The sequence below is a fragment of the Cetorhinus maximus genome, chromosome 3, assembly GCF_964194155.1.
Source record: "Cetorhinus maximus chromosome 3, sCetMax3.hap1.1, whole genome shotgun sequence".
Lineage (NCBI taxonomy): Eukaryota > Metazoa > Chordata > Chondrichthyes > Lamniformes > Cetorhinidae > Cetorhinus > Cetorhinus maximus.
Genome location: NC_135881.1, coordinates 81,820,603 through 81,834,197, shown reverse-complemented (window position 1 = coordinate 81,834,197; position 13,595 = coordinate 81,820,603). Strand labels below are relative to the sequence as shown.

Sequence of the window (13,595 nt, the reverse complement as noted above, 5' to 3'; positions counted from 1 at the left end):
CCCACTGCCAATAGAACCTGGTGACCAAGCTTTACCGTTGAAGTCACTGCTGCTCTCCACATTTTTGCTTTTGCATCCTTCCAGGGCTCCGCTGCAGACCTAAGCTTGTTGTTAAAGAACTTTAGCTAAGAGTGACCATAATATCATAGAATTTTATATTGAGCGGAATCGTCCCAGAATTGCATGAAGTGCAGTAGGGGGTGTGAAAAATGATGTTTTATTGGCCCCTTCCTGCCTCATAAATTATGCAGTCATGGGAAACATGCCATCTCACTGGTGGGCAGCCTCCGGTTTGCCACTACCTTGCCACTTCCTTACGCCAAGCACCATATTTAAACTGTAGCCGTGCTCACAGTTCTCAATGATTGCAGCCCAGGACTGCTCCAGTGAAGACATGGCCCCAAAACCCCACGATTCAGTAACGCATCTCTGGAACGCCTTTTTAATGTCATGGAGGCCCATTGTGATGTCCTCTACTCCCACTCTGGCCATGGGAGGCTCTCAGTTTCACCACTTCGGCTTGTGATGGGGTGGCAGAGGTGGTCAGTGCCAATGCTGCACACAAGAAGTCGGCCATACAGTGCAGAAAAAGGATAAATGATCTCATACTTGCCGCCAGGTTAAGTTAACCATCTCATTAATCTCAAATCATCCACTCACAAGCCCTTCACACATTCACTGGCATCTCACTCACTGCCAGCTCAAGGGACATCACCATGCACTCTTTCACAAACGCCCCCGTATCTCCATCTGGCTTCATCTCCTCATCCTGTTCATGGCTCCACTCAGCACACACGCAAGCCTGGCATCTTTCTCATTTGACCTGGCATGCGCCTTGCTCACACTCTCTCCATCTGTCCTTATGCAGGACAAGATTGTGCACAATCAACGGGAGGGGCCCCAGTCCAGCAAAGGAGTGTTGGATATCAAGGTTCTCACTCCATTCGAGAGTCGCACATTGGAACTGGCCGGAGAGGACGTGGACCGTTTCTGCAGCAACGGTGAGGTCGGCGGCAAGCATCCATGTGAGGATCCTATGTCACATCATCCCTCTCTCAATGCTACTCTGAGTCCAATATTCTGTGTGTAACACGGCTACCAAGCACTAATAATCTCCACTTTCTCTCCTAGGCACATCTGATAGGTCTTCAGGCAACCTTGACCCCGACTCCAGTGCCGAGAGCACCTTGGATGAGGACCCTGAAGGCAGCGCTCACCCATGCCCTCCAGCACAGTGACACACACCTCGGTGTGACCTAGATGTAGTGTAGGCTCGGGATCAAAATATGGTGAGCCCGCCCACACAATATGTTCCACAGCAGGCGGAAACAGGGACATCCAAGGTCACCAGCACTAGGGGGTCTGTTAGAGGTAAGGAATCTGCTGAGTCCGAGTCAGATGATGAACCTCTGGATTTGGTCCTCAATCAGTTGTTGGAAGTGCAAAGGCAATCATGGGAACATCAGGAAGAGATGTCTGGTGCACTCAGATTTCAAGGCACGATGGAGGGGTCCGTCCACTTTCAGTCTTTCAGTCTGAGGTGATAGCGCCAGCATGCCAACGCACCGAGGTCAACACTGGCAGGATGGCAACTGCCATGGAGACCTTGGTCCAGGACATCACTCCTGCACTGCTGCGCGGGTTCAACTCCATCACTAATGCCATAGTTGGCCACCAGCAGTGTCAATGCAAGAAGGGCAGCTCGACCTTGCTCCAACTTCGCCTTCTCCTCAAGAAGTCAGCCAGGGGCTGTTGGGCACCGGAGCCATCCACCCATGTGACTCTGGGAAAGTCCGGCCAATCCAAAACCCCTCTTCCTATGATCTCATCAACTCCAGCTCCACAGAACGAGGAGGGTGCACCTGGCCCACAGCAGGACACCCAAAGAAGGCTGGGCCCTCCAGGTCTCAGCCCTCCAGAGGACACCCGCCAAGGTCATCTCATACCGGATGCTGCAGTCAGTAGGCTGCCTCCACCTCTGCTGTGGATTTCAGGGGTGCACCAAGACTTGGCAGCAGGGTTAGGAAGGTTAAGAAGATATAGTTACACAACGTGGGCTTGGGTATTAATCACATGCACATAATGTTCACTATTGTAAATAAACTCCCAAGAATGTCTCCCTGCCTATGGCTCCTTGTTATGATCAGCAGTGTTCATGTCACTCAGATGTGAACCCTTTCTGCACAAGATAAGGGCAGGTGTCTCGGTCCAGTGTGTAACCTTCAGAGCAAAGTGTTGGTCTGGCTTAACACTCATTGGACAAATGAGTGATGCCTGAACCTTGATGGTTCTTGTTATTGCCACTAGAATGTCATGGGCAGGTGTCACCAAGTTCTGTCATTCTCTCTGTGTGCTCTCAGCACCTTTGAAGTAGGGCTGGTCCCCATTTCTTCAGCATCTAGGTCCGGTGACAATTTGGTCCTGAAGGAGACAGGTGCTGAAGGCTGACAAAGGGACATGTGCATTTAAAGTTTCATGTCTGCGTCTCCGTGATATGACCCTGACCACAGAGCGTAAGCGAGCTGTCCTCAGCCAGACAGGAGTCAGACATTCGCAGAGACAATGTGACGATCTATGGAGTGTCCTCACTGCATGTCGTCATCATCCTTCTGGAATCGAGCAACTATTAGGGCCTCTGCTGCATCTCCATGACATGAGCCTGAGCACTGCGGGCATGCGCGCTGCCATCAGCCTGAAAGGAGTCAAATGTTCACAGATGCAAGGTGAGGGTGTCAGGACTGTCCTCACTGTATTTTGTCATCTTCCTTCACGAATCTTGCGGCCATGAGGAACTCACGAGTGTGCCTGCCTCAACTGGCCATTGCGATGGATTCATTGCCGGCATCCTCGGCTTCGAGGGCCTCATCACCCTCATCTCCTTCAACATCCTCCTCATCGGAGGAGACATGCAGCTCTTCCATCTCCTCCTCATCCTGGTCCTCCCCCAGCATTGCAGCGCCAGGTTGTGGAGTGCACAGCAAGCTACAATGATACGTGACACCCTCTGGGGACTGTATTGCAGTGCTCCACCAGACCTGTTGAGGCGCCGGAAACTCATTTTCAAGTTGCCAATCGTTTGCCCCATCAAGGACCAGGTTGTGGCATGAGCCTTGTTATACCGCCTCTCTGCAATTGTGTGATTGCTGCATTTGATTCTCCATGGGAGATGACATCATCACAAAGCCTGTGATACCATGTCACTCATGCTTGAGATGGACTCCTCCGATCTCTCTGCAAGCCTGCCCAGTGTGGATGGAATGCTTGCCAGCAGCTCGCACACTCTTTACTGCTGCTCCAGAGTTACCCTTTTGAGTGATAGAACTGAGCAGAACTTGGAGAGGTTTGATGGCCAAGTACATCAAGCTTCCATTATCTCCAATGCCTTCTCCTCTGCAGATGTTAATTGAGAGATGTATGCAGGTCCACCTCTGGTTCTCTATCTCTCCCTTGTATTCCCTGTTCTCTTCTCCTGCAAGGAGGAAAATAATAGGCTTATGAGAAAAAGTAGTGGCATGTGTTCATCCAAAGGATAGTGGGCATTTTTTGAGGGTGACTATGAGGGACAGGTATGACATTGCATGAGTGGAACTGAGAGTGTCAGCGTATAGATGAGAGATACGAGCAAGTGCATAGACAGAGATTCATATATGCACAGGCAAGGTAATTTGGTGTGGGGGGTGATGTGCTCGAGTAGGCTTAAAAAGACAGAATGAGGGGATTGGGGAGATACACAAATCAAAATGTAGGTGAATATGGCACTGTACTCATTGCCTTTCCTGCCCTGCTTATGACAATAAACTACTTCTTGTGTTGAATCAAACAGCATGGCACCATCCTGACTTCCGGACAATTTCCAACCAAGCCTTCTTTGAGCCACCTTCAGGATTCTCCCTCAAGGCCCCCTACAGCCCCCAATAGCACATCCAGGCAGGCATCAGTGAAGTGGGGCATAGCCTTTACGATCTCGACTCCATACTAGCTGGTCTGTAGTTCTCCATTCCAACTCTAAACTCCATCAACTTGGATGTTTTTAAGTGTTTCTTTAAATCCTGGAATTGAAATCATGTCATGCGTAGTATCGTCATGCCTACTGACATTAATTAGATGCAAAACTGGAAGTAAAATGATAATGAGATGGCTCAGTTAAAAAGCCACTGACAGACCAACTGTACTAAATATGGATTTTCCATGAACTATTGTACCCATCAACCCCCAACCCCACCACTTCCCCCACCCTCATCTGACTTGTCTGCACATTTACCACAAACCCCATGGGTCACTGAAGCAATTTGACCAATTTTCCAATTCACCCAGATAATCTAGATGATGCACTTGGATGTGAACCTTTAAAAAAAGGCATGTTTATCTTGCTTTATAAAAATAACTTACTTTCTGCTCCCTTTCAGTTTGTTTGTACTTTAAAGTAACAAAGTGTAAATCTGCCATTTCAGACTCTGTTTGCCGAGCTTCAATTAATCGGCTGATGTATCGATTCACTCGCGTTCCTGGAGTGTTGTGTATAACATTTGTAGAAAAAGATGATCGATTCCTGACTTTTTCAGATGCTGTCCTCAATGCTCTTCTCTTTGTAAATAAAAGAAAATATTTTAATTAGTGACAGGTTGATAGAGGACCATTCTGCTACAGTCCAATTCTCAATCCATACCAGTTGTATCGCCCCAGTGCAGAACCTCATCCAGAAAACAGGATGGGAGGTGGGGGTTTCTTTGTCCTTTATCTTTTTAGTAGGTCTTGATATTTTCTTGGCTTACTTTAGCAGTCAAGTAATCTCTGGGAAATAGCTTCAACAGCATTCGATGAACATGATACAGCTATACTACTTTGACCTGAACTTGTTCAACAGAGGACCTATTTACAAGTACTTTAACTGCAGTACACACCATAGAAAAGCTGGCACTGATGTGTGTGTGATATTGCACAGGATTCAGTGGAAGAAGCACATCAACCTTAAAAGGTTCAAACATTTATATGGAGATTTGCCCATTGGACATAACTGATACAGAATATGTACAGTGAAGAACAACAATGAAAAAAATAAATAACAACATCAGTGAATTGCAGGATCTTTGTTCTGGATGGAATACAAGACAAGAACACAAGAAATCAAAGCAGGGGTAGACCAAATGGCCCATCGAGCTTGAATCCCCCACTGTCAACATCCTGGAGGTTACCATTGACCAGAAGCTGAACTGGACGAGCCATATAAATACTTTGGCTACAAGAGCAGGTCAGAGGCTAGGAATCCTGTGGCAAGTAACTCATCTCCTGACATTCCAAAGCTTCTCCACTATCTATAAGGCATAGGTCAGGAGTGTGATGGAATATTCTCCACTTGCCTGGATGAGTGCAGCTCCAAGAACACACAAGAAGCTTGACACCATCCAGGACAAAGCAACCTGTTTGATTGGTACCACATCCACAAACATTCACTCCCTCCACCACCAGTGCACAGTGGCAGCAGTGTGTACCATCTACAAGATGTAATGCAGGAACTCACCAGAGCTCCTTAGACAGCACCTTCCAAACTCACGGCCGCTACCACCTAGAAGGACAAGGGCAGCAGACACATGAGAACACCACCACCTGGAAGTTCCCCTCCAAGCCACTTGCCATTCTGGCTTGGAAGTACATCACCGTTCCTTCATTGTTGCTGGGACAAATTCCTGGAACTCCCTCCCTAATAGCACTGTGGGTGTACCTACGTCATATGGACTGCAGCGGTTCAAGAAGGCAGCTCACCACCACCTTCTCGAGGGCATTTAGGGATGGACAATAAATACTTGTCTAGCCAGCAAGGCCCACATCCCATGAATGAATTAGAAAAAATATAGCTAAGGCCCCAGCACTAATTCTTGCTGAACTCCACTATTCACTACCTGCCAACTTGAGAAAGCCCTGTTTATGCCCGCTCTCTGCTTTCTTTCCATTCATATATAAGCATGCTAATATATTAACCCCAACTCCATGAGCCCCTATCTTGCCCAATAATCTTTTGTGTGTCACCTTATCAAATGCCTTTGGGATTCCAGGTAAATTACATCCACTGGTTCTCCTTTATCTACTGGTTACATTCTCAAAAACCCTCCAATTTGCCAAACCAGGTTTCCCTTCATAAAACCATGTTGACTTGCTCTAATCATACTATGCTTTTTGAATAAATAGAGCATTCCACCACTGCTCTCTACTATGCATTTTCTATATGTAAGATGTGTGAAACTTTCATTGACATTATCTCATCTGAAAGGCATTCAGGTTACATTAATGGTAAATACAAGGTAATCACCCAAATTATCCACCCAATTGAAGGATTTAGCACTTCTTTGTATGTTAAGAAATTTTTGTACACTTCGACCTTTTTCAGTTCAAACTGCAGAGACCAGTGTCCACGCATCAGCACTTCCCATTTATATTGTTAAAACCCAACAAGAGGTCTGAAGAAGGATACCACTTTCCAGCTATTTGAACTGCAGAAGCATTGAATTTAAAATGCATTCAGTTTTTTGCCGAGATATTATTATCTAATTGAATCCTAGGTATGGCCGTTAACAAATGAAAATTTCAACAGCGTTTTTCTGAATGCTGGAGTTAACTGAATCAAAATGATTCAGAGAACATAATCTTCATGCTGAATATTGAAACAAATATTTATTATAAACAAGCATTTCAAGTTAATCAAATTAGTACAGTAATCAATAAATTTGATGTATATTGCATATACAACACAAGAAAAGCCATGGGTGGCATTGCTTGAAAAAGAAAATTGCAAAGGCCAGGAGTGATGCAAAGGGTTATAATAAAACAGCTCAGAATGTAGCTTTACTGCATTTGGTGAAAACTCAAACATAGAAACATAGAAACTAGGAGCAGGAGTAAGCCATTCGGCCCTTCAAGCCTGCTCCACCATTCAATATGATCATGGCTGATCCTCTATCTCAACGCCATATTCCCGCTTTCTCTCCATACCCCTTGATGCCCCTAATTTCCAAAAAAATATTAATTTCTTTCTTGAATATCCCCAGTGAACCGGCCTCCACAGCCTTCCGTGGTAGAGAATTCCACAGGTTGGCCACCCTCTGAGTGAAGAAATTTTTCCTCATCTCAGTCCTAAATGGCCTATCCCATTTTCTGAGACTGTGGCTTCTGGTTCTAGACTCTCCAACCAGGGGAAACATCCTCCCTGCATCTAGTCTGTCTAGCCCTGTTAGAATTTTATACGTTTTGATCAGATCTCCTCTCATTCTTCTAAACTCTAGTGAATAGACGCCCAGTCGAACCAATCTCTCCTCATATGACAGTCCTGCCATCCCTGGTATCAGCCTAGTAAACCTTTGATGCACTCTCTCTATGACAAATGAGTATGAAAGACCTCCCAAAGGGAATCCAAAAGTCCTCTATAGATGTATAAACACTAAAACGTTTGCAAAAGGAGGAGTGCAGCCAATTATGGACTTTAGCGGGGATTTACACATGGGGGCAGGGGGCATGGCAGAGATACTAACTGAATACTTTGCATCAGTCTTTAACAAGGTAGAATATACTGCCCAAGTTATAGTGAAAGAGGATGCAGTTCAGGCACTGGATGGACCAAAAATTGTTAAAGAGGAGGTATTACATAGGCTGGTTGTACTTAACGCTGATAAGCAACTAGGACCAGATGAAATGCATCCAAGGGTACTGAGGGAAGTAACGGTGGAAATTGCAGAGGCACTGACCATAATTTTCCAATCCTCCTTAGATACAGGTGTGGTGCCAGAGGACTGGAGAATTGTAAATGTTACACTTTTTGGATGTAACCCAGCAACTACAGGCCAGTCAGTGGTGGGGAAGCTTTTATAAATGATAATTCAGGACAAAATTAACAGTCACTCGGGAATATGCAGATTAATTAAGGAAATTCAGTACGGATTTGTTAAGGGCAAATTGTGTTTAACTAACTTGCTTAAGTTTTTTGATGAGGTAACAGAGATGGTTGATGAGGGTAATGTGGTTGATGTGGTGTATGCGGTCTTCCAAAAGATTTTTGATAAACTGCCAAAAAATAGGCTTGTCAGCAAAGTTAGAGCCCATAGAATAGAATGGGAAATGCAGCATAGATATGAAATTAGCTGAGCGACTGGGTTTACTAGTGGTGAATGGCTGTGTTTTGACTGGTGGATGGTTTATGGTGAGTTTTCTCCAAGGATTAATGTTAGGACCCCTGCTTTTCTTGATATATATATACCTTGACTTGGGTGTACAAGACACAATTTCAAAATTTGCAGATGACACAAACCTTGGAAGTATTATGAACTGTGCGGAGGATAGTGTTCAACTTCAAAAAGACATATGCATGCTGGTGGAATAGGCAGACAAGTGGCAGATGAAATTTAATGCAGAGAAGACCGAAGTGATACATTTTGGTAGGAAGAATGAGGAGGTACAAAGGTACAAAGTAGATGCAAGGGCAGAGGGGCCTGGCTGTATATGGGCACTAGTCATCAAAGCTGGGAGGGTAGGTTGAGAATGTGATTCATAAAATATATTGGATGCTGGGTTTTATAAATAGGGGAATAGGGTACAAAAGTAAGAAAGTTATGATAAACCTTATAAAACATTGGTTCAGCCTTAAATGCAGTATTGTGTCCAATTCTGGGAACCACCATATGCAAAGGATATGAAGGCATTTAAAGAGGATCCAGAAAAGATTCATGAGAATGGTTCCAGGGCTGAGGAAATTCAGTTAATTCGATAGATTGTGCTACAAATATGATGTTTGTAAGATTGTTACATTTCAGGAGTGCGTCTTTAACTTAGGATAAAATTAAGGGGTTCATGTGACCTGTTCTGAAATCTACCTAGCAACAGGCTGGGTGGTGTGACTGTTAGATTAAAGGGAGACCAGGTTGTTTTGCTTAAAAGGTGTAAGGTGTTCACACTTTGAAATAATAGCAGCAGCATCTGTGTTTACAGTGGTTAGACGGCTATTCTCCAAAGTCCCAGGAAAGTGTTAAGAATGTCAGGTTGTAAATGGTTATACTTTAAACTGTCCATTTACTTCCCAGATAGAATAGAGTTGGGGTGTCGGCTGTGGCTCAGTTCATAGCACCCTCGCCTTTGAATCAGAGGGTTGTGGGTTCATGTCCCACTCCCGGAAACCAAGAACTGTGATTGTACTCGAAAAGAGTTGCAATCTGTGACTGTTGATAACTCGAAAGAGTTTCAAAGAATAGCTAATCAACATTTCTACCTGGATACAAGAACCATGAGATTCACATTGCCATGGAGATGAGCATTGAAAGGGGAAGGGTTTCTAATATATCCCTGAAAATTCTCAGACTCAGTCAGTCTACCAGAATCCAGGAGAGAGAGCATGGCCAGAGGCAAAAAAGTCTCTAAAAATTCACCACACAGGAATGGAGGTGAGAGTTCATGCTCAGACTGAAAATACAAAATTTGTGAGGATTTAAAAAGAGGCTGGAAGACTTGCCCAACTTAAGCTAGGCAGAGAAACTACAGGGAAAATCCTGACCGTGAAAGATAGTTCTGAGGTTAAAAGTTACCAGGCTGGAAAATAACAGAAGTAAATCCTCAGGAGCTAAGAATCACTTAGGACTAGTTCTGGGAGAATTGAATATCTACCTAGGGGACAGTGTAAAATATAATTGCGAAATGGGATTTTCGGTTGTGTTAAAAGTAAAAGGGGAAAATTCTGTTCAGTAGTTTAAAGTGTAAGTTAAAGTGTTTAATCAATGTTGCTCCTAATTTGCTTGTTATAGTAAAAGTCTTAAAATGTGAAATCTTTTGTCATCCTTTCAGCTGTTAGCTGGAAGTTTGAATTTCTTTTCAAATGTTACTGGTCTCTATAGGGATTGTAACAATTGGAGAATTGGGGAAGCTGCTGTTCTCCTTGGAGAAGAAAAAATCAAGAGGAGATTTGATAGAGGTGTTCAAAATAATGAGGGATCGGGACACAGCAGATACGGAGAAATTGCTTCCATTGGTGGAAAAATCGAGAACCGGGGATACTGATTTAAGGTTATTGACAAAAGAAGCAACAGTGAAATAGGGAAAAGCTTTTATATATGGTGAGTGGTTAGGATCTGAAATGCACTGTCTGAGAGTATCATGGAGGTAGATTAAATTGCTGTCTTCAAAAGAGAATTGGAGAATTATCTGAAGAGACAAGATTTGTAGGGCTATGGAGAAAAGGCAGAGATATGAGACCAGGTGAGTTGTCCTTGCAGGGAGCCAGCATGGACAGGGCAAATAGAATATCTTCCTTCTGTGCTGTAACCATTCTATGACTCTCTGATTCTGTGACTCAAAGAGAATCTTAGAGCTCAGTGCTTTCATGTGTTTTTCAGTGCCCTGAGATATATTCACAATTTTGCATAGCTGCAGGTCCAAAGTCACTTCAGGCTGATACATAAATGACAGTATAACTGTACTTCAAAAGAGTGGCAAAGGTAGCGTTTGTCTATAGTCAATGCTGAGAGTGTCCCGAGGTTCCGCAGCTATGGAAACCACCCAAAGATTTCTCCCTTGATTTTATCTCTTCTTTCTCTCCACATTTTGGGTGGAATTTTACCACCCTTGAAGATTTTCTGATGTTTGTCCATTAGGAGGCCTCTGGGAACACCATTCAAATAAGGATAGTGGGTGGAATAAGCACCCACCTGCGCAATGGAGGGCCTGCATCAATGTCTATCTGGCCACCCCACCGGGTGAGATGGGCATTGCTGTGCAGGCAGGAGAACACAAAGGATGGAGCCAAACTTGAAAGATGTATAAAATTATTGAAATTACTTGTGGTTACAGCTGCCAGGCCATCATTGAAGAGGGGAACCCCCTTCATAGCATCACCATTGCCACAGTTGTGATCTTGTGGCAGAAATCTCTCTGGAATTGGGGGTGGAATAAATAAAAGGGCCCTCACTGCCACCTCACTGACCCCAACCCCTGTCTACTGCCAGGAGGCCATCTCCATGTGTCATGCTTCGCCCACAATATGGGGCCTGTCCGCTGCCAACAATCCCCCTTCTGGTAGCATCCCCATTCTGGCCTAAAGTGGTCAGTTAATTTCCTTCAATAGGCCACCCACTGCTACCAGCTGGGCAGCTGCTTTTGATGCTCACTGCCTCCAGCAAGATTATCCAATGGCAGGAACACATTGGCTCACTAATCCAATGACGGCGACCTTTTAGATTTCCTTGTCAGGCCCACCTTCAGCCCCATCTCTGTGGGTCTCATATTCTGCCCCAAGAGTGCTGCTGTTCAGGTACCATTTTAATTCAGTTCCATCTCACGATTCACCTTCCTCTTGTGCTTACAATGCCTGCTACCTGCTCTAAGTTGAACTCACGCAGTGAATTTCAGACAGCATGATGTCTGAGTGAAACAAATTAATTTCTACACATCCCTATCAGCTCAAAATTATGAAGAACATCTCCTTATGCCTCCTTGGAATAGAATCCAACACACCAAATTCTTCATGGCTGCCAGGTGTTGTCAATGTGATTGTTCTTTCTGCAGCAATTTTCTGTATCTAGGAGAATCAGGCAACATCTACACCTCCTTTGTGTCACCGATACAGAAGAAGGGGAAGTGATAGAAAGCACTGACACCGGGATCCTTTGGCACTGCAGAATGTGGGTTTCTTTGCCTTACTCAATTTGGTTGGATATTCTGCAGAAATGAAATTGGTCTGAAGGCGTTGCAGGATTTTGTTCACAGTAAAGATGTTTGAGGGAAGGTAACGATGGAGCTGCACAACTGAAAAGTTCCTTCAGCAAAAAAAAAATTGATCATATTCAACATCCCTCGAAGAACTTTTAGCTGCCACAGCCTGTTCATCTGAATGTGTGCTTAAATTTAAAATTTGAAGGATCTTAAGTGGGGAGATGGGGGCACCTTTTGTGGTACCTTCAGGGCTTCTGTGCATGCAGCTTGCAGGGAACATTGGTCTCATATTTTTTATCTTTTGAACAAAGAAAAGACCACATCAGTGCATTACATCCAAAGAATGAGGCAATTTAGAAGTTATCTATATAGATATGATAGTACGGGGCAGGATTTTCCCTTCCACGGAATAAGTGTGGTGGTGGGCAGGAAAAGCGACATTTTCCCTGCCCGCCACAAATGGCATGTTTATGCCCGATTGTCCGCCTCTCACCTCAATAAACATTCATCAGCTGGAAAGCTGGCGGACAGCCTGTGATTCACCTGTCCTGCCATGAACTCCACGAATCCTTGCTCCAGGCACCATATTTAAACCGCACCCACACACAGGTCTTTCAATGTCTGCATCCCAGGACTGCTCCAGGTGAGAGATGTCCCCCAAAAGCAGGAAGAGTGCAACCCCCAAATTTAGTGACACCTTGCTGGGTACTGCCGAGACCCACCATGACCTTCTCTACCCTAGGGATGGCTGGTGGAGGTTCAACAAGGTCACCAACAGGGCTTGGGAGGACATGTCTGTGGCAGTGAGCACCAGCTCAGCCCGCAGGAGAAGAGTGATACAGTGCCACAAATGGATGAATGATCTTATCTGCACAGCCAGGGTAAGTCAACCTTCTCATCCCTCTCAGCTCACACTCTCACAAGCCCCTTACACATTCGTAGGATGACAGTCCACAGGCATCTCACACACTGCCCAGCACAAGAGACATCACCGCTCACTCTCTCACCCCCACCCTGACATCTCCATCTGGGCTCACATCCTGTGCAGTTCACGCCCTCACCCCGTACTCAGCTCCATTCAGCACCCACACAAGGCAGGCATCCTTATCATCTGCCGCGGCAAGCTTCCTGCTCACACTCTCTCCATCTGTCTTCATGCAGGCCAAGCTCACCCACAAGAAGAGGGTGAGATCCCAGACTGGTGGTAGGATGCCAGAGATCAGAGCCCTAACTCAGTATGAGGAGCATTCAGTACACCTGTCTGGAGAAGACCGGAACTGTGACTGTGGCGATGATGAGGTCGGCAGCGCACACTCATGTGCAGCTGATCCTTCAGACAGCGAGAAGGATCTCTGTGAATGCAATGTTATGTCTTGGAGTCTGTTGCCATGCACTAATTATCTCAACTAACTTTCATAAGCACCACAGCTAAACGCCCCAGGGGCACTGGGAGCCGGACCCTCATATCCAGCCCCGAAGACACCTCAGATGAGGATCTTGAGGACTGACTTGTGGAAGACCCATTACAGTGCTCACCCACACCCTCCACCTAAGCAGAGACACACACCATGGTGCGACTTAAAACTAGAGCAGACTTGGTGTCACAATATGGTGAGCACAGCACAATTCTGGTCCACAGCATGCAGAGGCAGGGAATTCCAAGGTCACTGAAACTCAGAGGACTGCTGGAGGCCAGGATTCTGCTGAGTCCCAGTCTGATGAGGTGCCTGTGGACTTGGTCTTAACACAGATGTTGTAGCTGCAGCAACAGATGTGGGAATATCAGGCAGGGTTGTCAGCTGCATTCCACACATTGTAATGTATGATGGAGGAGTCCGTCCACGTTCAGCCTGAGGTGATAGCGCTGGTGTGACAGAGTACCGAGGTCAACACTCGTAGGATGGCAGCAGCCATGG

General features: G+C 45.4%; 1 protein-coding gene across 3 annotated transcripts in view; it reads right to left on the bottom strand.

The window, feature by feature from the left end:
* LOC144678751 (adenylate cyclase type 1-like) overlaps positions 1 to 13,595 on the bottom strand; it is a 429,196-nt gene that overhangs the window by 136,048 nt on the left and 279,553 nt on the right. For 2 of the 3 annotated variants that reach the window (XM_078538612.1, XM_078538613.1), the window contains one exon: positions 4,390 to 4,584. The exons of the other annotated variant lie outside the window; for it this stretch is intronic. In XM_078538612.1, coding sequence (XP_078394738.1) covers positions 4,390 to 4,584 — 195 coding nt within the window. The remainder of the gene's footprint in view (positions 1 to 4,389; positions 4,585 to 13,595) is intronic. 3 annotated transcript variants of the gene reach the window in all.